The sequence below is a fragment of the Euleptes europaea genome, chromosome 8, assembly GCF_029931775.1.
Source record: "Euleptes europaea isolate rEulEur1 chromosome 8, rEulEur1.hap1, whole genome shotgun sequence".
Classification (NCBI taxonomy): Eukaryota; Metazoa; Chordata; class Lepidosauria; order Squamata; family Sphaerodactylidae; genus Euleptes; species Euleptes europaea.
Window position 1 is genome coordinate 24,968,539 of NC_079319.1, and position 26,850 is coordinate 24,995,388.

General features: G+C 43.7%; 1 protein-coding gene across 1 annotated transcript in view; it reads left to right on the top strand.

Annotated features, from left to right (window-relative positions):
* Nucleotides 1-26,850, top strand: part of RGS22 (regulator of G protein signaling 22) — an 89,399-nt gene that overhangs the window by 54,280 nt on the left and 8,269 nt on the right. The window contains exons 16-24 of the mRNA XM_056854883.1: nucleotides 2,706-2,900; nucleotides 5,002-5,094; nucleotides 6,248-6,414; nucleotides 8,163-8,325; nucleotides 11,452-11,610; nucleotides 12,920-12,988; nucleotides 20,183-20,344; nucleotides 22,592-22,771; nucleotides 26,673-26,825. Of these exons, the coding sequence (XP_056710861.1) occupies nucleotides 2,706-2,900; nucleotides 5,002-5,094; nucleotides 6,248-6,414; nucleotides 8,163-8,325; nucleotides 11,452-11,610; nucleotides 12,920-12,988; nucleotides 20,183-20,344; nucleotides 22,592-22,771; nucleotides 26,673-26,825 (1,341 nt within the window). The remainder of the gene's footprint in view (nucleotides 1-2,705; nucleotides 2,901-5,001; nucleotides 5,095-6,247; nucleotides 6,415-8,162; nucleotides 8,326-11,451; nucleotides 11,611-12,919; nucleotides 12,989-20,182; nucleotides 20,345-22,591; nucleotides 22,772-26,672; nucleotides 26,826-26,850) is intronic.

A 26,850-nucleotide genomic window follows, 5' to 3' on the forward strand; every position in this document is an offset into this window, starting at 1 on the left:
ACATTCTAATTCAAAACATCATATCAACAGCCTTGCTCAGGTCTTGCAAACTGAGGGCTGTGGCTTCCTCTAAAGCAGTGGTTCCCAACCTTTTTTTGACCAGGGACCACAAGGACTTTTTTGTTCAGTGCAGGGACCCCAAGGTTCAAAATAAAAATTCCAACAATTTGAAAATAAACTTTAATCATAACTGTTAGTTAAACATTAAGCTTAGAATAATATTTGAATATATATTTTTATAATAGAGAACTTTTAATTGAAAATATTAATTTATTATGGGTTTATAACTTTGTTTCACGGATCTTAATTTATTTCTCACGGACCCCTGGGGGTCCACGGACCCCTGGTTGGGAACCAGTGCTCTAAAGAGACAACCCATCTCATGTTGGGTCTTCCTTTTTTCCTGCTGCCTTCAACTATTCCTAGCATGATTGTCTTTTCCAGTGACAGTTGTCTTCTCATAACGTGACCAAAGTACGATAGCCTCAGTTTAGTCATTTTAGCTTGTAGGGACAGTTCAGGCTTGATCTATAACCTGTCATTTTGGCAGCACTGCTGCATAGAAATGGAGAAGGGTCTGAATTCAGTAGCGTTTCAAGCAGCTTCCATTTGACTATTGTAGTATAAGAGAATGTAGCCACCTGCAAAGCGCCATCAAGCCAGAAACTGTTCTATAGGAGAGGCCTAAGCTCAGCGGGCCAGCAAGCGCCTGCTGCTTTCCCAGTGTGTAAAACAAGAAGATGGTATCTGAGCCACTAAAAACACAATTTGGTGAGAGAACATTTCCAGCAAGGAAAACTTTTTTTTCTTCCTTTCATCGTTCGCTATTCTCAGCGCTTATGTGTCGGTTTATGCGTCATTGGAGGGCAATCAGTTTAGCTTTGAAGCTGCCTTTCTCAGCCTGAATAAAATGGCTAATCCTTTTCATTAAAAAGCAGTTTTTTAGAGATGTTGTATTGATTAATATCTGGCCTGTTCTTTTGTAGCCTAACTGCTTGCATGTAAAAAAGCTTGGATTGCATTAAAATGTGACGTAACCATAGCCTTATTGGTATTTAGGATCCTTCCATATAAATTCTGGTACCATTCTGTGCCTAATTACAGCTGTATCTGCTCAGTTTCAATTTACTTTACAATCTGTGAAGGCAGCTAGGACATGTCATACATTTGATCCAGTATGGTTCCTTTTAGCTCTGTCTCGATTCAATTCACTGTCATGTCTGTACAGAGTTTACGTGCCTGCAAGCTATGTGCCCGTAGGCTTTGTCAAAAGATCAGATGGATGTGTAGAGGCCAGGACAGCGAGCATGACCTCACTGACTCTTCCATTAAAGAGCTGTTTTGATCATTGTTTGAAATCAACCTGGTTCCAATGCACTTAACAACTATAGTGAATTAGGGTTGCCAGCCTCTAGGTGGGGCCTGGCTGGAGATCTCCCGGAATTACAACTGATCTCTACATCACAGAGCTCAGTTCCCCTGGAGTAATTGGCAGCTCTGGAGGGTGGGCTCTATGGAATTATACTCTGCGGAGGTCCTCCCCCAAACTCCACCCTTCCCAGGCTCCACCCCCAAATCTCCAGGAATTTCTCAACCCACAGTTGGCAATCTTATGTGAGTATATGTAGCAGAATGATCTGACAAACCGAGGTTATAGGGTAGTTTGTATTGTGTAGCTTGATATAGGCAAGGAGACAACACAAGTCATGATTCTTAACATTAGGTTTTATTCTTGTCTCTCATAGCCTGCCTCTTTCTTTCTTTCTTTCTTTCTTTCTTTCTTTCTTTCTTTCTTTCTTTCTTTCTTTCTTTCTTTCTTTCTTTCTTTCTTTCTTTCTTTCTTTCTTTCTTTCTTTCTTTCTTTCTTTCTTTCTTTCTTTCTTTCTCAACAACTAACACAACAGGCGCAGAGTGGTAAGCTGCAGTACTGCAGTCCAAGCTCTGCTCACGACCTGAGCTCGATCCCGACAGAAGTTGGTTTCAGGTAGCTGGCTCAAGGTTGACTCAGCCTTCCCTCCTTCCGAGGTCGGTAAAATGAGTACCCAGCTTGCTGGGGGTAAAGGGAAGATGACTGGGGAAGGCTCTGGCAAACCACCCCGTGAACAAAGTCTGCCTAGTAAATGTCGGGATGTGACGTCACCCCATGGGTCAGGAATGACCCAGTGTTTGCACAGGGGACCTTTACCTTTTTAACACAACAGGCAGATTCCAGCTGGGCCTGGTCGTACTAGTGTTTCCCCTCTTGCAGCCTAAAGTGGTACAGTCTACTCTGCAACCTTCATGCTTTGCCACCTCATTCCAACTTCATTCTGCTGCCTGTGTTGTTCACCAGACTTAGATGGACTGATGGTCTCCATTAAAAAGCATTGTGTTTGCACGATGAGAAGTGTTGTGAAAATTCTGTCTGTGGCATGGCTCATTCATGCACATCAGCACTTGTTGCTGCAGTCCTCAAACTATGATCATTCATGTGTGAAGCAGCCCTAAGGATCATTTGAAGAGGAAAGCAGACATTTTAATAAGCGGTGTGGGGGTGGGGGGCATGAGGAAAAGCATCTACAGCAGTTCCTGTACTTTGGAATAATCAAGAATAAAAATTAGAGCTGATATGACACAAAATGCATTCTTCCCCCCCTTCTTTGTTGTATATATTCACTATGCGACAGATAATTAAGCAACCGTTTGCTTCTCTTCCACTTATCCAGTTCCTTTACGCCTCTTACATTGCTCCTTCTGCCAGTATGGATATTGGACTACATCAGATTAAGAAAGATGAGATTTATCGGAAAATCGAGCCACCATTTGAGGATCTTTTTGATCCAGCAGAAGAATATATCCTCAGCCTTCTTTTGGTTCCATGGATGAAGATGCTAGAAGAAGACAGAGTTACATATGAAACGGTAATTAAAGAGTAGATGGTGCCAAGCAAATAGGGTGCAGGAGTACTGTTAAGTTCAGATCTGGACCTTCCTGGATCTCTACATTTCCCAAAAAAAACTTACTTGGAAGAGCATCTTGTGTCAGGGGAGGGTTCCTTCTGCAGGAGGAAAGCGCCTCCGTTAGTGGAACAAATCTGAAGAATCCATCCCTTTCCTTAACTGGCTAGTATAACATGAAACGTAGAAAGGGGCTGTATGTGTGTATGTTTTGGCAAAGGCTAAAGGAGCAGAGGACAGGATAAGGATGTTTGGTTGCCTTTATAAAGTGAATAGGGCTTAGGTCAAGAAGAGAGGAAAGGAGAAAGAGGAAGGGAAAGGTGTGAAGACTCTTGCCAGGAGTCCATATGTGAATATTTTATCTCTGCTATGCCGAGGAAGGCAATGGCAAACCACCTCTGTTCATCTCTTGCCTTGAAAACCCCATGGTCCTGGGGTTGCCTTGGCTCAGTTTTGACTTGTCGGCACATAATCGTTGTTGTTGTTATTACTGTTACTTCTTTTTAACTCCAAACAGCTGTGGGAGGTTACAGTCTCGATAGGAAGTTAATGCAAGGTTGGGAAGAGGAGCTTATTTCTTTTCCCGCAGGTTGTTTTTTTCTCGACGAAATCATTGCAGAAGGATACAGGTACTAGTTCCCATAAGGGACAGAGAGCGGCTGGAAGGGGCGGTTTCAGTAAGAAAAGTCCTGGGTGGTAAAAATATAACCTCTCCCTACCCATTGCTTGAAGTTTTAATACAGATTGCTACTGAAAAGCTGCTTTGGTTGAAAAATGCCTTGGGGAAAACAGTCACACCACTGAGCATCACCTGTAGGATTGCAAACAATTGTGAGAGGCTGAACCCCGCATCATGTCTGGGGTGCTGCTTCTGTCTGTAGCCACTCTCAACCATTTGGCTTTTAATTCCTGGCTGCTGTGCATGAAGTTTCATCCACCGTTCCCATTAGGGTGAGGTGAATCTTCTCAGCACAGTGTAGAGGAGCAGTTTTTTGATCTGTTGTCACAGTCTGTTCCTAGTTGAGTGTTGACTTCAAGTTCACTCCAGTATTTCCAGGCATGCTAGGTATTCATGGGGCATTTACAGATAATTTTAAAGAAGGGTTTTATCCTTAATACTATGTTTGTGCTACCTTGCTGAAATTGTGGAGGTTGGATCTTGTCCATACCTGGATTGGAGGCTTCTTTGGACCCTTACGTATGTCACCTTGAGCTCCATGGAAGAAAGGCATGATATGAATGTAATTAAAATAAATGTCTTCCCCCACTGCAATTGATGCATATGGATGGACGGACTGATGGATAGGTAGACAGATGGATGAATAGACAGATAGAATGATAGTCCTGCTTCAGAGAGGGAGAACCACAATGCTGTTCCCGATTTTTGTTTATAGACAATGCTAAAAGAATAATTCAGCGCTACCTCTGGGTGCTAGGGTGGCACGCAGGCTCAAGAAAGCGAAGTAAAAAAAAAAAAAAACGTCCTGCCTGTTCTGAGGGTCTCGCAAGATATTATATGGAAACTAGGATGGATTACTTAGGAGATGCAGGACAGTTTGACAGAGAGTGCAAAATTAAAAGTCACTTTTTAATTACTTCGTGATAGCCACATTCTTTTCACTGGTGTTAGAATCATGAGGACTCTCCCTCTACTTTCTTTTCTTTAGCCTCAAATTTAAAACATTTATTTGAGTAAGTTTATATTAAATTACTAGAGGTTCCTTCTGAACACAAATATTTTATCTATCATTTACTTTCCTCTAAGCCTTAGTATCTTTGCAGTATTTCCTTTTCCTATTGTACATGACCCCCACCCTCCCCTTGAAATGAAGAATCTGTTCCACCCTGAGAGGAAATTTTGGTTCAGCCACTTCAGCAAATCTCCTTGAATCATCTGCTCCAAGGATGCAACGTCCAGAGATATGCCTTCTAAACATCTGTCTTGTTATTGGCAAACGTCTTTCTTTTCTACCCACTGTCACTGGCGATCTGCCGCTCCTACCCCCTTCGTCTTTCTTTCTATAATGTGTACTGTGTGGATGACATAAGATATTATTTTTATTAGGTGGAGCTGGTGGAAGAAACTCGACAGCTGGACTCAGTGTACTTTAGAAAGCTGCAGGCTTTGCATGAGGAGACCATTTCCAAGAAGGATGAGGTAAGACAAGCACCTATTAACAAAAACAAACTCTTTTCTTTCTCTCCCTCTTGCCCAGCACACCAGGAAGTTAACACTTCTGCGTTTTAACGGTGACCAAATGTTGAGGAATTTGTAGAACTGTACAGACCACTGCTCAGTGTGGCTGGTTTTTAAGTGACCTTCACGAAGACCCAGTTCAAACAAACTGTGGCATAACAGCTGCTTGAAGGCTGTGGTGAGCCTTTAATGCAAAGGCTGGTATAGAGAGGGGGGAATATAATCTGGCCATTTATTACAGATATTCACCTGGTACCATTTCATTGTGAGGCATAAGAAGCTAAGAAGAAACCTGCTGGATCCCAATGCTCTACGTATAGTCCGGTGTCCTGTTTCCTCCGGTGTCCAACCAGATTCCCCTGGAAAGCTGGACAAGATAGGGCACAGGGGCCTCTCTTTCAGGCAGTTGTCTGTTAATATGGCTTACAGTTATACCTTTTATTAGGAATTTGTTTGACTTGTATTTATGTGAATGTAGGGTTAGCAGCTGATGGCTGCTTTAGAAACTGGTGGGAAATGGGAGGGCGGGAACATGGAGGGCGCTGGCATTGCACATGACACGATGTCACTTCCAGGGAAAACCAGAAGTGATGCTGTGCTGTGTGCAACACCAGCAATTTTTAAAATATATATATAGCTGGAGACCCGGCAATCCTACACGAACGGTAGGATATCTGTGGCCTTCAGAAGGGCATGTACACACACTTGAAGAAATTCAGTTGATTTGTATGGTGTTGAGTCAAAGTGATGAGGCTATAAATAAGTACCTGATTTGGTTGACTCTCCCCCACCCCCCAAAAAAGATGGAGACTAGACCTAAAGACTTCTTTGTAGTCATGTTATGACCCATCTCGGGGACCCAAGTGCTTTGATTTCAACACATTTTCTCTCCCATTCAGTAGTCGATTGACTCCCACACAAGCCATCAACTGTAGCTCTTGGCAGAGCGTTCCCTGTCCCAGATCTTTGCCCTTGTGACCTCCTTTAAGTGTGGCCCTGAAAGACAGTTCTGTAAAAGATTAGACTGTGTCAGCAAAATGTAGGAAGGCATCAACGGGGTTATGAAAAGGTTTACTCGTTTTATCTAGATTGCCTCGCACAATTCTTTCATTAGGGATTGGCGGTTGAAAAGAAGATCCCAGGGCCTCTTGATACTACTAAAGGCACAGAGCTTCCAAGTGAAGCCCCTGACGAAGTTGGGTCGTACAGGCTTGCCGACTTGATACGCAACAGACTGGATATGGAGCAGTTCCGATGCTTCCTCAGACAGCACTCTGCAAGGTATGTCCTCTGCGCTAGCACGGGCCTCGCCACGTTTTCCCAAAAGGAGTTTGTGTTGCTGATATTTCTATCTCGCCATATATTTCTTATTGCAGAATGAGACGGGTGTAGTGAAGCAGGGCTTTCTTTCTTTTACCAGCAAGGGTCTCCCTGCTGTTTCTTGAAGCTCTGTGTTCTTGGCTAATGGGTCTCAGCAGTAACACAGATGTGTGCTCCTCTCCAGGGTCCCACTTATCCAGAGCTCCAGGGCACACATGGAGCATCTCCCTCTCCCTTCTGGCCTGTCCACTAAGCCTATCCCATTCCCGTCAATAGAAGAGGCATGAGATATTCCACTTTTCAGGCTGAAAATATAAAAGGGCTTCTGGCCCAAGACATTCTGCTGTCCCAAACATCTGCGTCACTGAATCCAAAAAGCCCTTCCTTCCCACCCTACTTTCCACAGGAGGTCCTGGGATGCATCTCTTGTATTCTACAGCTGCCGCCCAGTCCACAGCATTTGGTGTGGCAATATTTGGCAGCTTGGGGAGCATCTCTTGGGTCATGTGCTGCCTCTGTTTCCCTTGAGCCACCTTGTACCGAAGGGTGAATGTCACCCTCCACAGACTGCTTGTGCAATTGGGTGAGCACTGACAGAGCTTTATATAGCTTTATTTTTATGTAGCTTTTTATATAGCTTTATTAGAACAAGAAGAAGAAGAGTTGGTTTTTATTTGCCAACTTTCCCTACCATTTAAGGAAGAATCAAACCGGCTTACAATCACCTTCCCTTCCCCTCCCCACAACAGACACCCTGTGAGGTAGGTGGGGCTGAGAGAGTTCTGAGAGCTGTGACTAGCCCAAAGTCACCCAGCTGGCTTGAACACATGAACACATGAAGCTGCCTTATACTAAACCAGACCCTTGGTCCATCAAAGTCAATATTGTCTACTCAGACTGGCAGCGGCTCTCCAGGGCCTCAGGTAGAGGTGTTTCACATCACCTATTTGTATAGTCCTTTAACTGGAGATGCCGGGGATTGAACCAGGGGACTTCTGCATGCCAAGCAGAGGCTCTACCACTGAGCCACAGCCCCTCCTTCTTGTGTAGGAGTGGGGACATAAATCCAGTTCACCTGGATTAGCCTCCGCCACTCAGTTGGAGGAGTGGGGAATCAAACCCAGTTCTCCAGATCAGAGTCCACCGCTCCAAACCACCACTCTTAACCACTACACCACGCTGGCTCTCATTTGTGTAAATGATGGAAAGTAATGTGATCCTTGCCCCACTGATGATGGGAAGTAATGACAGCTCCTTGTCCCATTCAGATGGGGGGGGGGAGTGGATTGAGATGATAGCTGTGAGATTGGACCAAAGGGTTTATGGAACTGGAGTAGCTACTGCTGCTTTGGAAGGGCCTCTTTCTCAGCCTCAGCATTCATTCCGGAAATATAATGGGACGTGAGTGTCTCCTTATGGGCAATTAAAGGCCAGTGGACATATTATAGCTGCAGAGGCCTCTTTAGTTCATTCCAGGTGATATCTGTTTCCGTCTGTCAGTGCATCTGCTTTCCGCACAGGTCAGGTTACTTTCACCACACAATTGCATGCTGTCCTCAGGACTGCTGCAAGGGTGTGGTAAAAACCACCCAGCCGATGTGGCGAATTGCTTTCTGCACATGGACAGCTCCCCAGGTGATCGTGGCTGTTTGCCTTGGTTAAAACCTTAAAAATGGCAACATAGAAGTTTCTCCTTGGTTTCTCTGCAGCACCGACCTCTTGTGCTGGATGGACATTGAGCAGTTCAGGAGGATGCTCCACAAGGACAAAAGACAAAGAGAAGAAAAATCGAAGGAGATTAAAAATAAATACCTAAACAAAATGTATTTTTTTGGACCCAACAGCCCAGCTACGAAAAAGGAGCAAGAGCAGGTCAGTGGTTGCTTTCAGAGTCTTCACAAATGGTGATGGCGGGCATGTTCATTCTCACATTACTTTAAAGCTCACTGAAATATTTATGTTAGCCAGATGATAGTTGGTGCATCATATGTACTGTGGTTCTCAATTGGAGCTGCTATATGCTGAATCACATTATTGGTCCATCTAGCTCAGTACTGCTCACTTCGACTTGACGGGCTGTCCAGGGTCCCAGGCAGAGAAAAGCCTTTCCCAACATCTGTTCTGATCTGGCAAGTCATATGTTGCAAAGACATGTTCTGGAGCTCTGTGGCACACACAGGCCCAATTCAGAACATGACAGTGGCCATGCTTAAGCCTTCCTAACCCAAAAAGCCCTGGAGAGTTGCTGTTTGCCCCGTTGGGGATACGTATACACACATGGTAGATACACACATGTTTTCCCAACAGGACAAGTAGCAGCTCCCTGGAATCATTTCAGGTCAAGGAAATGGTGTGATTTAAGCACCCCCTCATATCCCTCATACTGTGGTTCTAATCATTATCAGGCCCATGTCCACCAGGGAGGCACAGAACCCACCTGTCTCTGTAAGATGTGAATTAACCCTGAGACCCTTCAGATGGAGATACCAGGGACCGAGGCCTTCTGCACGCAAGGCCTGTACTCTGCCACTGCGTCATATCTCCTTCCTCTTTAAAAAGGTAAAGGTCCCCTGTGCAAGCACCGGGTCATTCCTGACCCATGGAGTGACGTCACATCCCGACGTTTCTAGGCAGACTATGTTTGTGGGGTGGTTTGCCAGTGCCTTCCCCAGTCATCTTCCCTTTACCCCCAGCAAGCTGGGTCCTCATTTTACCGACCTCGAAAGGCTGGAAGGCTGAGTCAACCTTGAGCCAGCTACCTGAAACCTACTTCCGTCGGGATCGAACTCAGGTTGTGAGCAGAGCTTGGACTGCAGTACCAACATCTGTTCTGATTACCACTCTGCGCCATGGGGCTCTTTACACGACCTATTTTTACCTGTGACATAGCCACCATGGAAAAGCTTTTCCATGATGTAATGCCAGGGCCCCCACCAGCATACCCGAAGTTGGGGCATTTGCCAGGGCCCAGGGCTTCTGTTGGGCCCACTACCATTGACCCCACCCACCCATACACTTCCCTGCCACCTGCCTGCATGCCTTCCCCATCTGTTTGCTTGAAGTGGGCCCAGCTGCTCAGTGTAATTGCGGAAGGGCCTGCCGGTGGCGCATAGTGGTGGCACTCCTGGTGGCCACGGCAGCAGCACTCTCAGCCGCATACGCCAGCCAGTGCTGTCGGGGAAAGGGAGTGTAGGTGCTGTAGGCAGCTGAGCATAGGTGGTAGGTGGGCTTGCACATGGGAAAAGGAGGCACAGGCTGCTGGGGGCCCCTGCAAGTGGGAGACGAAAAGGCAGGCACGGATAGGCTGGTGTTGGGCAGACAGGGTCTCCTGGGCACTTTCTGCATGGGGCCCCCCAAAACCTGGAACCAGACCTGTGTGACACTACAGAGTTGTGGCTGTATGTGAATATTGCAGTCGTGTTCCAGAGAAGCTTGGAATTCCTCAGAAGCTTGCCTATGCATTAGAAAATCTCTAGTTCTGGATGATCTTTGTTAAAAGACTGCTTGCCCATCATAACATTCCGCTGTAATGCACAGTTGTCACAGGCCATTTATGCAGCGTCAGTTTTGATGCTCGCTCAAACCTCCTTTTTTAAATGCGACCTTTAAAATGCCTATTCACAGTCCTAACGCAAAAGGAGAAATTCCACCACCCCCAACTCGCCTGCTCCTTCGTTCCTTCCATTAGCCAACTGCTGTTTGCATAGCTAACGGGCGGCTGTCATTTTGCATGCTTCCTTGACGAGATTCTTTGAGGCGGGGGCGGAGCAAACACAAAAGGTCGCATTAAAGGGACTCTTAAGAATGCGAAGCAGGTATGTGCCGGCTTCGTAGTCACTTCCTGAATGACAGTTCAGCGTGAAAAGAAAAAAAAAGGGCAATTCAGCCTGTAACTCGCTGCTAATTACCAAGCATAAATGGCCACAAAGTGTTGGGTTGCATTTTAGGGTGCAGGTCACTTATCATGCATTGGAACAGTGAGGCCCAAAAGGTCCCATGTGTGAACTGAAAATGAACACTGGCATGTGCCTCAGAGCCTTCTGGAGCGCACAGGGATTCAGTGGCAAACAGGCAGAGGTTCCTTAGCTGATATGTCGGTTAAGAAAATGTTCTCTCTTGGCAGGAAGTTTTGAAAATCACTGCCTGAAACTTTTGTTTAGCCAGTCATCTGAAGTCTTAGTTTAGTGTTGTTTCTCCGAAGCTGGTTAGCCTGATCTTTTAGTTGGAGAGGTCCGTTCTTCTGCAAGCCAAAGCAACATTTCACACTTGGTTAACGGGGAGGATTGGCTGTGTCTCCTGTCCCTGGAGTTCTGTAAAATTCCTTAACATATAACTGGCTCATCTGGTGACTTATGACATTTAAAATGCCACTGGCAGGCTTAATTCTCAAGCATTATCACTGATGTGGTTAAAATCACCTGCCGCTATGTGGGGAGACCTTGGTAAGAAATATCCACAAGGTGAAATTGCCGTGGTGAAATAATCATGTAATGACTTTAACCACATCCAAAATAAATGAGGAAATTGGGCTTCATGTTTATGACCTTGAGTCAGGGGACCCTAAGAAAATCCCTGCCAAAATAGTGTGAGAAAATTGCCAAGACATTCCCTTTTGCCTGATGAGTTACATCTCTCAGCCAAGACGTACAATCAATGTAATTACTTTTTAAAAAAGAAAACCATATAAAGTACAGCCCATAAAGAACCCAAGGCTTCTTTTGAGCTCTTCCTATTTCTTTCAGAAGTAAAAAAAAATGACGAACAAAAGAGTTCCTCTATTATATTTCTTCACTACTGTGACATAGCCTATAACCAGTGTGAGCTATTATTTGGAGTTACTTTCAAGGAAGTGTACTATTGCAGGGTAAGGTGAATCCAGCTTCATTTTTCACAGAGGGTACACATGGGGTCAGTAGCTGAAGAGCATCGAGGCTATTCATAACCTTCTTTTTTGGCCACAGAGTTTCTCTAGTCCACTGGTGTGTTTGCATTCTTTAGGTAATGAAATTAGGTGGAGGCTGGGGAAGCGTACTTCATGAGCAAGTTCCTCCCTTGATCCTGGTGGAGATTCAAAAGTATGTCCGGATGAGACTAGAGAAAAAGTGGTTGCCGCTGTTTATGAGAAGTGAAGAATTTGGGCCACAGAAAAAAATGAAGGTAACGTTGTCACATACCTACCCTGCAGCATAGGGTGTTTTTTGCGGTGGATTGTTTTGGCGACCGGAAACTCTGTGACAAAATGGTCAAGTAGCTCATTTGTGAAAAGTGTCATAGAGAAGTAATGACTTTGGCATTTGGGGGTCTAATTCACTGCCACCCACCTTCCGTCTTTCTGGTATTCCTGTTAGCCACCGAAGACTTAAGAGGCAGTAGAAGTCTGATTTCACATCTGGCACATTTCCTGGAGTGGGAGGCTGGGGGTGCAGAGAGCTTGATCTTAGCTGCAGAATTCCTCCTACATACACAACCGCTCCCTCTACAAGCGCACACAAATGAAATCCAGCCCCACATAGAAGCTGGAAGTTGCTGAGTAGCCGAGTCGAAAATGAGCCCAAAGAAAATGAGCTGGGTTCCCCGACACTCCGCCTCGTCTGTTTCTCACACTGCCCGCTCCACAATTTCTCCCATCTGGGCCTGCCTATTCTGTAAGGAACGGTTCTCAGTTCTTCTTCATCCACACAATAGCTAAGCAGGCAAAGTCAGTGACTGGCTATCAGCCAGGCCCTTGTCTGACTATATGAAAGAATTATTATTTGCTATGCTGCACAATGAGTCTTCTGGGTGGGAAGAGCTTTTGAGCCTGGTGCCACATCAGAGAGGAAAAACTGGTGAGTTTGCAGAGTCTTCAGTTCATTGATTTTTATGGCAGTGGAGCTGGGAGAAAATGGCCTGTTCACAGCCTGCCAAAGGAAGGAACAATAAAATCCTGTTTTTGTTTGTTTAAAGATTTCTTTCAGATTTTACGTGTGCCTTTTTTGGGGAGGGATCCCTATAAGCACCTGTATGTTTTCCAAACTTGAAAGGGCATTTAAATCAAGAATCAGCACTAGAGGAAGGTTAGCCCTTCTGCTCTCAGCAACACCACCTTGGCTGCTTTCAGTATTTTTTGTTAACCGAAATCCTGACCATGGATTTCCTGTGTATTCTTTAGTTTGACTGTGAAAATGACCCGTTTCAGATATTTCAGGAAGCAAGCCAATGTATTTTTGCCAGACTCCTTCTTGTTTTAAGGTCACCGGTGCTGGCGATCTGGCCACCCAGACCCTGTGCTTGTTGAACCTTGGTGGAAATAGTAATATCCTTTCCTAGGGAGAAAGCAATAAATCCAAACGTTGTCAAGTACATCTGGCTAAAGAGCAGAATAGCCCACTGCTGTATGTAACAATGCTTAGCATTCAAACACAGAGGTCTGAGTTTTGCTTTGAGCATATTAAAAATAACCGTACTACTTTCCCCCCCCATTCAGCCGCACCTGCAAGATGCTGCAGAAGATATCTTAATTCAGAAACATGAGAAGAAAGCAGATGCATGGAAGGCAAGCTGTATTTGTTATCATTTTCTCTTGATCCTGTTCTAATCTTGTACTTCTCTAGATGATTCAGCTCTTTTGCAAACATTTGGGTCCTAAGAGTGCTCTTCATCCATGCCAGGAAAGCAAGGGCAAACATTGGTCTTTTATGCATGGCTGCTTCACCCCCCATCACCCCTCCAGCGACTTCGGGTCTTTGGGTTGATTCTGCATTCCATTTCCGACTGTCAGCGGTCGCCTCGCTCTTCCCGTGCGTTTCCCTGCATTTTGCCCGCGTTTTCAAATTCGAGATATAACAGGTCTCTAAAAACGCAGGGAAACGCAGAGGGAGAGCGAGGCGACCTCTGATGGTCAGAAACAGCATGCATAATCAACGCAAAGACCCGAAGTCGTTGGAGGGGTGCCGGCGAGTGAAACAGCCATGCATAAAAGACCATTGTTATGTACATGATCCTATAAATCAGAGAATCAGATTGTTACAGGTAATAAAACTGGTTTGATGCGCCCACTATGGGTTCTTCCAGACAGATCCATTCTTTTGGGTCCTTTTTAGGCACAGATGCTAGAGCTTTGTGTATTTTGCATAAGTGCAGAAATTAATCTCTAAGAATCTTTGCTTTCATTTTTAAGAACAAAAGTTTTTAGTCCTTGCAGACACAATAGTGGATGTGAAGTAGATGAGCAATATCTTATGAAAACTTCAGAACCAGAGAGTACTTTAGTAGATTTCCAGTGGGCCTAGCTTCCTCCATATCGCCACGACTATCAGAAACAAAAAAACTAAGTAAATATAGGCAAATATGCTTGTTTTGCATACTTTTACTGAGCTCATCCTTTGGCTGTTATTGCTTGTTGTGTTCTAAATTAGTCAACCTTTAGTTTAAACTCAGGCTACCATGGAACTGCCAAGCACAGGGTAGGATGTAGGGTGTAAGAACCGTTCCATGCTGACACTGGTTAGTGCAACTGGCAGCCTGGAGAGGGTCAGCACGAGCGGCATAGATCAGACAAGGATCGTTACAAAAAACTCCCGTGCAACTTGCTGTTTCTTGTTTTGCACTTTCGGTTGGCTCAGAAATAGCAGAGCAGGGGACACATGAAGGTGCCCTTATACTAAAATAGACCACTGTCCAGGTCAGTCATCCAGGTCAGTCATGTTTACTCTGACTGGCAGCAGCTCTCCAGTTTCTCATGGAGAGAGGTCTATATGGCCTGCTACCTGGTCCTTTTAATGGGAGATGCCTGGGGTTGAACCTGGGACCTTCTGCATGCCAAGCAGACGCTCTACCACAGAACCATGGCCCTTCCCTTAAGAGAGGTTACATTTAAAAGTTCTATAATCATTGCACAGACCAGTGTTCACTAAGGAGGCTTGCAACATAATAATGTTTTTTAAAAAATCCACTCATATTTGTTGCCAGAAAACATTCCAAAAAACGTTTTCTGTCTATCATCTCAGTCTTTCTACCTACCTATCTAATGATTTGTCTGAGGACAGGTGTTTGGAAGCAACAGGTAGTGTAAGTAACATGAAAGAAATAGGAGGTGAGCAGGAGATGATGAATAGCACTGTCAGTTGTTGAGTAATAGTCTCCAGAAGCTGGGCTGTCCTGATTTCAGACTGCAAATATTCTTAAGGCCTTTAAGAACATAGAGGGGCCATACTGGTTTCATTCTTCAGAGTAATCATAGTTAGTAAATTAATTGTCCTTTACTTGCTTTGGTTCATTACTCCTAATCGCCATTTTCCCTGCACCGCTGTCATGTGTTTCAGCAGCGTGATGAGTTGCAAGATGCGGTTTGTGAGCAAATAAGTACCCAAATATTCAAGATCACGTACTTTTGCTCCAGAATAACCACCTACCTTTGCTTCTATACATCACAAACACCATACAGAATCTCTACTTTATAAAAAAGTGTATCAAAGATGTTGATTAAGTTAGCACATCTTTTCGTGCTCGTTGCATTTGCTCATCTCAGTTTTTCGGAATACCACCACCACATGGTTTGCCTGCCTATACCTATTTCTTGACAATTCCTCGTATCTCCAGAGCCTTCTTTCTAGCTAGATTAAATGCTAACTCCTCTATGGTTGTGCAAGGTCGATTTTTGAACCTACCAAACTCTGAAAGGACTTGTTTATGCTCTTCCGACTCCATTGACTCACTAGCTCGTGTGCTCTTGGAATGTCGTTTCTGTGAGGATCTTAGAGCATGGTATATCGCTCCCTTTTAACAGACAAATCTTATTCCTCTGTATCTGATATAATGCCTTTTTTATTAAGTGATAGGGATCCCAAGGCTACACTGGCGGTGGCAACATTTATTTCAGTCCTTATATCCCTCAAATAATAGATTTAAAACTATGCTGCTCAAGATCAATGGATCAAATAGCTTCTATGGGATAAAGGAAAGGAAAGGAGTCTCTACTTTATATACACACACACACTTCACACTTTACATTTGGCTTCCATGCTGCTGCTGGTAAACTCGGCACAAGGGAGTCAAGCGAAGAGGAAGAGGCATTGCAGCTAGTACTCCGACTCTCTCTCTCTTTGCTTGGCTCTCTGATTATTCCAGTGTCTGCCACAAACATGCAGTGGCAATCTCTTGCTAAGGTTTGCAAGTAACTGGCTTCACTTCAGTACCTTTTAAAGTACGGGTGGACAGGTAGCAGGCCAGGTTTGGACCCAGGTTGCCCACTGTTTATGTTCTGTGCTGCCAGCCAAGCTGGAGAGTATGTATCTGAGAGAGCTTCCATGGGCAAGAAGACAGCAGAGCTCGGGCCCACAGCCGAAGCTGTCATGGCTTCAGCTTTTCATGACAATTAATTGTTCGCTGCTGCTGTAAGGGTGGGGATGAATGTGATCTCCGTATTGCACTTTTAGCTGTACTTTGCATGCAGCAGAATCATTGGGACAAGCTGTTCAGTCCAGCATCTGGAAGATAATTTATTACGGAGCGCGGATTAAACTCGGTCACCAACAAAGAATCTGTACTATGCAGCAAAATGGGCAAGCTTCATCACATCTCACAGTATCTGTTTCATTTACAGCTGCATTCTAATGTGAAGATCGTATCAATTGCTAAACATCTTTAAAGCTCTGTAGCATGGCTCTGCAGGAGGGTTGTTGTTGGTTGTTTTTTCCCCCTTTTGGTCTGTCTTGTTCCATTCTCAAAGAACAGAACACCCTTTATAAGCCCCATTGTATACATTTATGCCAGAGATGGGGGATATTAGGAGGGAAAGGGTGTCTGGGCTCCATATTGCTGTTCTCAGTTGCCAGGAACTAGCTGAGATGAGAGTTATTTATCAGATGAGGGCTGGAGAGAGATTGGCAAGGGCAGGCAAAGATAGAACTTCGGTAGAAGCAGCAAAAGGAAAGGCTGACACGAAGCAGGGCTGGAAGAGTGGACAGACAAGTCTTGGTTGTGTGGGGGGACAAGATGCTGGGAGTTCCATGATTGGAGCCACCGTTTTCTTTTTGAATGTAGTTGCTGAGCATGTGGGTCCCAGTTCTTGAACACTGGAACACATGAAGCTGCCTTCTACTGAATCAGACCCTTGGTCCATCAAAGTCAGTATTGTCTACTCAGACCGGCAGCTGCTCTCCAGGGTCTCAGGCAGGGGTCTTTCACATCACCTACTTGCCTAGTCCCTTTGACTGGAGATGCCGGGGATTGAACCTGGGAGATGCCGGGGACTGAACCTGCATACAAAGCAGAGGCTCTACCACTGAGCCACAGCCCCTCCCACAGCTCTGCCTGTGTCTTGTGGGATGCTTGTGGATTATGGACTCCCATCTAATACCATAGAATTCAGTCCAATGACTCGGCCCTTTTCAGAGGAAGTTGTAGAAAAACCCTCTCCAGCCCAGATGTGAAAGGGAAAACAGAAAGCTTTTTTGCTCATTACTAGAAATGCCAAAACAAGAAGCATCAATCAGTTGCAGGTATTTATTTTGGGGTGCGCTCCAGACGCATATGTCACACATTTGCACATTAAAAAAGGGGGAAAGGCAAGTTCCATAAAGATCTTCACTAGAGTAAAGATGTAACTCTAGCATATTCTGTAATACTGATAAAATGTTTTATTAAAGTGTGGGAGCAGAAGGCAGTTCAATAAAGTGTGGGAGAAACCAGAACCTCAAGTTGTTCCCAACCCACCATGTCCTTGCAAGGTTGATTTGATTCCCCTGTCCCCTAACCTAGGATCTTGCAGTGAAACTCCTTCTGACCAAGACTGGATTTGGACTCTTACAACATGCAGTATAACACACCAATAAAAACAATAGGCTTTATTTATATGATTAAAGAATAGGTTCAGGCTTAAGCATAAGGCAAGAATAAGAGGGCGCAAAACTAACTCCCTAACAAAACTCGCTTCCTAACATACACTTACGGATGCGAGGGCAGGCAGGTTACACATCTTCAATTCAGCATAAGTAACAAATGGAGATGCAGCAAGGTGGTCCCTAGCCCATCGCTAGTCTTGGTGGTATTAGTGGGCCATGTGTGGAAAACTTGTGCCTGATGGTTATAGGCTAACTTTATAGAAAACTGAACCACTGACCCCGTGACCAGTGTAAGCCAATGAAGAACGTGTTCCAAAACATGATTTTCAAAGAGGAGCAAAATTCCCCCCTGCCGTCTGACATTACTCAGAGTAGTTATGATCACTTTGAAATTCAAAGGTGCAATCTCAAGCTTTTCATCTTAGCTTGGGAACAGCAGAAGAATGGTAAGTGTTTGTTACAGAACCCTCCCTGTGTTATTCTTTAACACTTGGATGACATATCAGAAAACAGGCTGTTGCTTTAAATTTATGACATGGCCAAATGCTCATGTTTAAATGGTCAGGTTGATTGATGACAGAGGTGACTATTTCTCTTGACCCAAGTCTATGAACCAAATGACATCCCTGCTCCATCTGTATTTGTTTCTTTGCAACTCTTCCATGATCTTTGCTTATTTGGCTTTATCCTGCCATTTTATTTGGTACTGTCCAATGGCCAGTTCCATACGTTGTACCAGCAGGTGTGGTGTTTGTAAAAAAAAAAAGAACTATTGGAAAGTTTTGCCTCAAGAGATTTCCTATGGAAGATGAGAGCAGTTGTGAAAACAATTGCTTTTGCTCCCAGTAGCAACTTGCTATCTTAAAGATGTTCTACAAGTAGCTGAGGCTGAAGGGCAAAAGCAGTTGTGTGTGGTATTGATATTATTAGTATTATTATGTTCATTTATACCTTTCTCACTGAGACTCAAGGTGGCTTACAAAATAGGTGTTCAGGTATGTGTTCAAAGGTTAAGATGCAGCTCTGAGTTTTACTGTGCAAAGAACTGCTGATGGTGTGAGTGTTAAGTGCCGTCAAGTACAACCTACGGTTACCCTGTGAATTAATAGAAAAGGGCAAGAGTCCAGTAGCACCTTAAAGACTAACAAAAATATTTTCTGGTAGGGTATTCAAACTAAAGTAAATGCATTTACCTGGGCTGAATAAAGACCTTGCATTCATGGCTCATTACCAATGCTGATTTCTCCACACCCATCTCTCCCCTGGACATCACAGACTCTTCTGCATACCACACCTAATCCCATCACGCCCGCTATTCACATTTACATACTGTTAACATTTACATACTAATGCTTGTCGGAATTCACTCTCCTCTACTTAAAGACAGATGGATTCACATTCTAGCTGTATCTGAAGAAGTGAGCTGTGGCTCACGAAAGCTCATACCCTACCAGAAAATATTTTTGTTAGTCTTTAAGGTGCTACTGGACTCTTGCCCTTTTCTACTACTGCAGACAGACTAACACGGCTACCCACTGTGAATTACCTGTGAATTAATGTCCTTCAAAATGTCCTGTCGTCAACAACCTTGCTCAGTTCTTGCAAACTGAAGGTCATGGCTTCCTTTATAGAGTCAATCTATCTCATGTTGGGTCTTCTTTTCCTACTGCCTTCAACTTTTCCTAGCATTATTGTCTTTTGCAGTGATCTTTGTTTTCTCATAATGTGACCAAAGTGTGATAGCCTCAGTTAAGTCACCTTAGCATCTAGAAGAGTTCATGATTGGATCTAGAACCTACTTATTTGGCTTTTTGGCAGTCCATAGTATCCATAAAAGTCTCCTCCAACAACACATTTCAAATGAAACAACTTTCTTCCTGTCAGCTTCCTTCTTGTTTCCTTTCACACCATACATAGCCATGGGGAATACTGTAGTATGAATTCTCTCTGAGTTTCCCAGTGCAAAGAACAACTGATGGACTGGTCCTTAAACAGGCCTTGGGCTCTTAGGATCTGGGTCCCACATAGTCAGACACTTGACCAGGAATAAGAAACACTTAGGGGCTACATTGATAGGAATTAAATGATTTATTAAAGGACAATGCTGGAAGAACACAGAGTTGGGGGAATGAAATCTAGCTTGTTCAAGAGAGCATGCCAAACTCATTGCAGGATACCTTAGGGCTGCATTAACATAATGCACACTCTTTTTTCTTTTCTTTTTCATCCATTTCCTTTCATTCCTTCTACTCATTCACACCTGCCTTCCACACACCAGTTTTCTCAGCATGAAGATTTTCTACATGTCTTGATGACATTGTTAGTATATTATTATTATTGTTATTATTATTATTATTGGCAAAACTTTGTTCCAGGAACTTTTCGGCTTCTGTTGATGATCATGGCAATGGATTTCAAAGTGGCTTTTGTTAGCAAGATTGCTGTCAAAAAGTTTTAGCCTTCTAAGCTTGCCTGTCCCTTCCTTTCTGTTGTTTGTTTCTACAAAAGCTCAAGCAGCTCTTCTTCCCCTACTGTTCCGATCACCCCCCCCACACACACACACCCAAGAACTCTCCTGCCATAATCAACAGTAATGGCTGTTTCCATACTTATTCTAAGGAGTCATATGTTCTAAATCATTGTTAGTCATTTCCTTTTCCCTTTTGTCCCTTCCAAAGGAATGTTGCCCAAATCAAACAAGAGAGTGGGAGAGAGAAAAGGGTTGCCAAGTTCTATTGTGTCCATGTAATAAACTACTGAAAGTTGAGGTCAAGGCAAAGATAAGCATCAGACAGTCCAGCCTAACAAATGCTTTTGTTATTGCTTTTGGTAATGGAGTTTACTCAGTGTGCTTTACTTCTTGCTCCTCTCTTCTTCTTCTTCTTCTTTTTTTTTTTTTTTGACAGCATGTGGACAATAAGTGGGTTTCTTCATCTAGGGAAGTAATTATTTTCCGCAAAGCCTTGTTGAATCCAATCACAGCCTTTCAGTTCCGACGCTATGTGTCTCTCAAAGGAGATTTACTGGAGAACGGAGTGCTCTTCTGGCAAGAGGTGCAGAAATATAAGGTACAGCAACTATCCAAGACCAGAGATTATGTGGCCTCTCACAGACTGTGACTTTTTTATGTATAATGACTGCAGAGCCTTGGAGTCCCTGAGGAAGGAGGAATGATGGGGTGACCCCCCCTCATCTTTGGGGCTTATTGGAGTAGGTAGATTCCCACATTAGGGTGAAGGGCCTCTACTCAGGTTCAGCTGCTAAGCTGTTTGAATTTGAGAAGTTTGAAAAGGCCCACTGAAGCCTGAGTGTGTGAGTAGTGACCGATCAACCAATGGCTGCATTTAAAGCTGAGGTTAATGTAAATGCAGCCTGCTAGGAAGCTTCATTCCTTTTTCTCAGTAAAGATTGTTCCTCAAGTAGCACTGAGGAAATACGTCTGTGCAAGCCAGAGGCGTGCCACTAATGTTCACAACTCACACACTGAAATCTCCATACATCCACAACACTCACACAACTGTGCCAAAGATCTTGTATTCTTCTGTGATGACAAATTGTGTGGTTCTTAATGAGGGCCAGCCAGCTGTATTGAACATGGAGCCCATGTTTGGCTGACCACAAATATTTGTTGTTAAGAGATCACTGTGCAGCATCAGTTCGCAAGCAAGTCATGGGGCGAAAACGCATGGTCGCTTTTTCCTCCTTTAATCCCTGTTTTAGCCAGGATCAAACGCACATTAGGCGAAATGCATGCATTCGATCCAGGCTGAATCCTGGCTGAAACAGGGATTAAAGGAGGATAAAGTGACCATGCGTTTTCGCCCATGGAATTCTGAGGCTCTAAAAGACAGTCAGTATGAGGGCTTTGAAGGTATTTCAGGAATCTGAAATGTGTGGCCACTAAGTAACAGTGGCCACACATACAGTTGGACTTGTGGCCACGATCCAAAACTCTGCAAGCTTCTGGTGAGCACTTATGATGCCATGTTTCCTTTAATACTGGAGAGTACTTCATGCATGGGATTGTGTGTGTAGAATATTTATCAGTACTGAAATGAATGTTGTCTGAAAGCCCACGTGCGCACTGGTGCTCCTTGCTTGTGCTCCAGTGCCACTTCATTAGATTGGGTAGCAGTCCATGTGCTTTGCAGAAATGAGAGAACATAGAAAGGGGAGACAATATTACATCCTTCAATACTGCTATGAGTTCCTTGCATCATAAATACAGTATTCAGTCATCTGAATAGTCATGGATGTGCACAGTGAGAGAGGAAATTTCGGCTGCGACTACACAGTGGCTTGAATCCACTGGAGATTTCTGTGGATAGAAACAATTCTGGTCCCCATTCCTGTTGCAGCCCCAAATCCCCCCCAATGTTATTATTGGAGGGGAAAGGGGACCCCACCAGGAATGGCTGAGCGGGCAGTCAGAGGTTGGTGATGGGATGGGAGAATTAGCAAAAATTGCCCACAGAAGTCCTCTACAGGATCCAATTCAATGGATTATCTGCATACTACCTAAAGGTAAAGGTCCCCTGTGCAAAGCACCGGGTCATTCCTGACCCATGGGGTGACGTCACATCTTGACATTTACTAGGCAGACTTTGTTTACAGGGTGGTTTGCCAGTGCCTTCCCCAGTCATCTTCCCTTTACCTCCAGCAAGCTGGGTACTCATTTTATCGACCTCGGAAGGATGGAAGGCTGAGTCAACCTTGAGCTGGCTACCTGAAACCAACTTCCGTCAGGATCGAACTCAGGTTGTGAGCAGAACTTGGACTGCAGTACTGCTGCTTACCACTCTGCACCACAGGGCTCCTTAATAGGCATTATAGGCATACTACCTACCCTTATTTATTTGCTCCATTTATATCCTGCTTTTCGTCCATCATGAAACTCAAGGTGGTTTACATGGATTTACAAGAAGTCTCCCTTCCAGGCATTATAGATATGTAAACATGCTTAGCTTCAGCAGGTTGCTTTATCAGGTGACTTCCAACCACATCTGGGACACTTTATTAGCTTCTGGTGGATATGTGATGCTTGAGATAGTCAGTACTAAGGTACAAAATATGGAGTGGTACAGTATGGCTAAGCTGTATATCTGGACAAGTCCTAAAGGTTGAAGGGTGAACAGAGACTCTAATAAAGTATAATTCTGAGGGGTCTTTGGACATCTTAAAACCTAGTGATATTCTTGAGTGTCAGAGCTTACTCTTTTAAATGCCTCATTTCTTTGCTATAGAAGGAAAAGAAAATCTTCTCTGTATGTTGACTTTGCACAAATTTCCTTTGAATCGCACTTTCCCCTTTTCAGGACATGTGCCATTCCCATTGCGATGATGCCACTCTCCAAAATAAGATCACAACCATCATCAACTGCTTCATTACTTCTTCCATTTCACCGGCTGTGCAGATTGACATACCCGAAGAACAGGCCCAGAAGATTGTTGAGCAGAGGAAAGAGTTGGGTCCTTATGTGTTCAGAGAAGCACAGGTACAAGAATGCACACTCTGGGTTTGGTTGGGAGGTGTTGAACCCGTGTATTAGAACAGACCACTGGAGTTATTACTATGTATGGGTGTGAGAGCTGGACAATGAAGAAAGCTGACAGGAAGAAAGTCGATTCCTTTGAAATGTGGTGTTGGAGGAGAGTGTTACGGATTCCCTGGACCGCCCCCAAAAAAACAAATCAGTGGGTTATAGATCAAATCAAGCCTGAACTGACCCTAGAAGCTAAAATGACTAAACTGAAGCTGTCGTACTTTGGACATATTATGAGAAGACAAGAGTCACTGGAAAAGACAATTACGCTAGGAAAAGTTGAAGGCAGCAGGAAAAGAGGAAGACCCAGCAAGAGATGGATTGACTCTATAAAGGAAGCCACGGCCCTCAGTTTGCAAGATCTGAGCAAGGCTGTTAAGGATAGGACACTTTGGAGGACATTGATTCATAGGGTCGTCATGAGTCGGAGACGACTTGACGGCACATAACACACACACACACACACACACACACACACACACACACACACACACACACACTGGAGTTATGGGCTTAGATTTGAACCTATGAATTTGTGTGGATACAAAGTCACATGCATAAATTAAGTCTTGGATTTACCAAAGCCAGATTTCTAAATTGTAAAAAATGACTAATTTAAACATGAAGAATGGAGTCTAAAGAGCCATGTGCAGATTTTCTACCTGTGCATCAGATCTTCTTCCTATGCGCTGGGATTTCAGACTCTCGCTTTTGCACCCCTTTGACCTTGAGAAGCTGTTCCAGAGAGTCAGGAGACCCTCTAGAGAGTTCTCCAATGGAGACAAAAAGCTGCACTTGCAATGGGAAATAAAGATATACTGAAGCCATACTGTGGTACTGCAGAACCTAACATCAGCTGTATGATTTTGGGTTTGTCCACTTGCCACTCCTCCAACATGATAAATGCCATCAAAAGTTAGCAATACCATTCTTCTCTCTACATAGGACAAACTGGTCAGTCCCTATGCAAAAGGATAAATGGACACAAATCTGGCATTAAAATTTGCAGTATTCAAAAACTACTGGGAGAAAAATTCAATCTTCCAGGACATTCTGTAGCTAATCTAAGCCACATTTCTCCTGTAAAGAAACTTCAGAGGGAGAAACTAGCATGGAACTGCTGAATTAGAAATCGTTACGAAGTTTTTTACTCTTTCCCCACCACCCAATGATCATAATAGGTGTCAATTTCTTTAACAAAATCTCGAACTCCTCATCAGTAACTAACTTAGCATCACTCTGTATTTTTATTAATTAGACTTGAAGTTTAGATTTTACCCTGTCGTTCTTGCATTACATAGCTCCCTGGCTCTAATGTTAATTTTTTTTTTTCATGTAAAAGGTCTACTTTAATGAGGAGCCATTCCAGCTTTTTAGGTAATGACTGTAAAACAAGTCTCTTAGGCTTGGTTATAAACCAATAGCCACCCATACCTGCCTTTGCTTTTAAAAAGTCCCCGCTTTTGAAGTATGAGGGTTTCTCCCCTCTCCATTTACTTTTCCTTTATAAAAGATCACTTATTCCTTATAACAGAGAACAGAGCTGATATCGAACAGGATACTTCTCCCCTAGCTCCCGTAGAGGCCGTCATGGGTTGTGTGGGTTTATGAGAAGACTGGAGTTAAGGCTAACAAAAGCACTTAAGTTTATTTAGTTTGTAAGCATGACGCTTAATTCCCTCCCACTTTAGTATGATGGATGACACAAATTACCAGAGTTGGGAGATGCTCTATGCTTGATTGTTACAAAGTAGGGTATCTAAGAGGCTCAAAACTTGAAAACAATAACCAGGCAGGTATTAATTGTTTTTTATAGGAACAGCACCCAAACTCTGCCTGTCTAAACAATACTCAACAATTCCTATTGGTGTCTCTGCCTATTCAGGATACTTCCTTTCCCTTCACCGTCCAGAACCCAACAACCCCCAACACATCTACTCTTTTTTTTTCTTTTCAAGTTGGTTGTGGGATGCTAAAACACTTCTAGTTGTTGTTTTGTTCCCCTTCAGAATTCCTTTCAGCGTTTTAAATCTGATTGGTCTGAGCTGAACGGGGAAGAAAAGAGGGCAGATTCTGCTCCTGTCTGTCACAGCAGAGAAAAGAATTCTGCATATAATGCATTATTTCTAATAGGGCCAGCAGAGATAGTGGAGAGATTGTGGCCTTGAGTCCAGGGGGTTCGGATTAAAATGTCTCCTCACACATACCTCTGAGCATGTTCACAAGCATTTCCCCCTCAGTGCTCCATCTTTAAAATGACCGTAGATCATTATGGTGAAGATAAACTACAGACCAGTGGCTTCTCCACCAGGCCCCAAAACATCTTTTCAGTCTCCCTCCCTGTACTTGCCAATTTTTACTGAACATTCAGCCTGTGTGAAGGATTCTGGGGAAACTGCACTGACTGCTGCTTTGTGACATTAGCAGGACATTGGTCCTGCTAAAAAGGCGTTATGCTGCTGTTACTTGAGCGATTTTTCTAGTGGATCAATACAGCTGCCTGTAGTCTTTTAAGGGCACTTTCACATATGCTGAATAATGCAGTTTCAATGTACTTTAACAATCATTTGCAAGTAGATTTTGCCACTTCACACAAAATCCAGCTGCAAAATGCATTGAAAATGGATTGAAAGTACATTATTCGGCATGTATGAAAGCACCCTAATATAAACAAGGACGCTGCCTATGAGATGTTGTTGCTTTGCTGGAAAAGTCTAATGGACTTGTGGACTGACAGTTGCTGGAGAAGTTCAGGGAAACATGGCACTAAATCATATGGTCACTCTGGTTGATATGAATTGATTATGCAATCTGAGACGTATCCATCCGATTCAGTGCACCAGAACTCATCTCTTTCTGATACCTGACTTGAAAGACACATGGAGCTCCCGTATACTGAATCAGACCATTGGTTCATCAAGGTCAGTGTTATCTGCTTAAACTATGGCTGTGCATGTGGATATACCTGAGCTGAAATTAAACCCAAAATTAGTTGCTTCGAGTTGGCTCATGGGTACCCAAAACAACCCAAAACATTCCTGAAATTGCAGGAGTAACAATGATTTATCTCCCAGAATTTCTAAAATGTTTTGGGTTTCTGGAGGCACAGGAGTGGGGAGGGAGAGAAAAAAGGGTGCCCCGGCAAACTGGGTAGCCCCAGAAATTATTGTCTGGCCCTATAAACACAAGTTAATGTGAATACTGATCTGGCTATATTTGCCTTATAATAATTGTCAGAACTGTAGAGTGGAAATGGACTCTTAACACTTCTTTAGAAATTTGCATCATGTGAGATTCCTGGCCTAACTGGAGATCCATCATGAGCATCTTTTGAATCGCTGCCATTGCTTTAGAAATGGTTCATCTTCTAGTTCAAAGCATACTCTGCAAGAGATTGTATCGCTTAAAATTTACCCTCACCCAAGTGTAATATTGAACCTGGGACCTTCTGCATGCCAAGCAGATGCTTTACTACTCAGCCACAGACCTTTCCCAAAATCCTGGTGCATGTTTTACTGAAAGGGGGGGAGTTTCCAAAAAAGACCAAATCTATGTTTTTATTAATGCAATCAATTACTTAGGAAAATGATGTGGGCTTTGTTATTATTATTATTTTTAGGGATTTTAAAGTGTGGTTTGGGCAGATTTTTCATCAGCAATAAACACGTGCTGATGAGAAGCATGTGCAGGACTGGACTAAACTGTTAGAAGACATTGCAGGGGGTGGCTAGTGCTGTGCATGAGAAAGGAAACATTTGTTTCATGACAGCAAAATTCCCTGATCGTCGCCAGTCCTGTTTTGTTTCCATGCAGCATTACAATGTGAGACTTCTTCTTCTTCCGTCTGCTCCAGATGACTATTTTCGCTCTTCTGTTTAAATTTTGGCCACAATTTTGCGAGTTCCGAAGCAATTTGGCGGATGAAGACATTTTGGCTCTTCTGGAAAGCCAAAGAGGAAAGAAACTAGAGAAGCAGAGAAGAGCAAGTACAGAAGAGAAAGAGAAGGTGAGCAAAGGAAAGCAGCCCCACA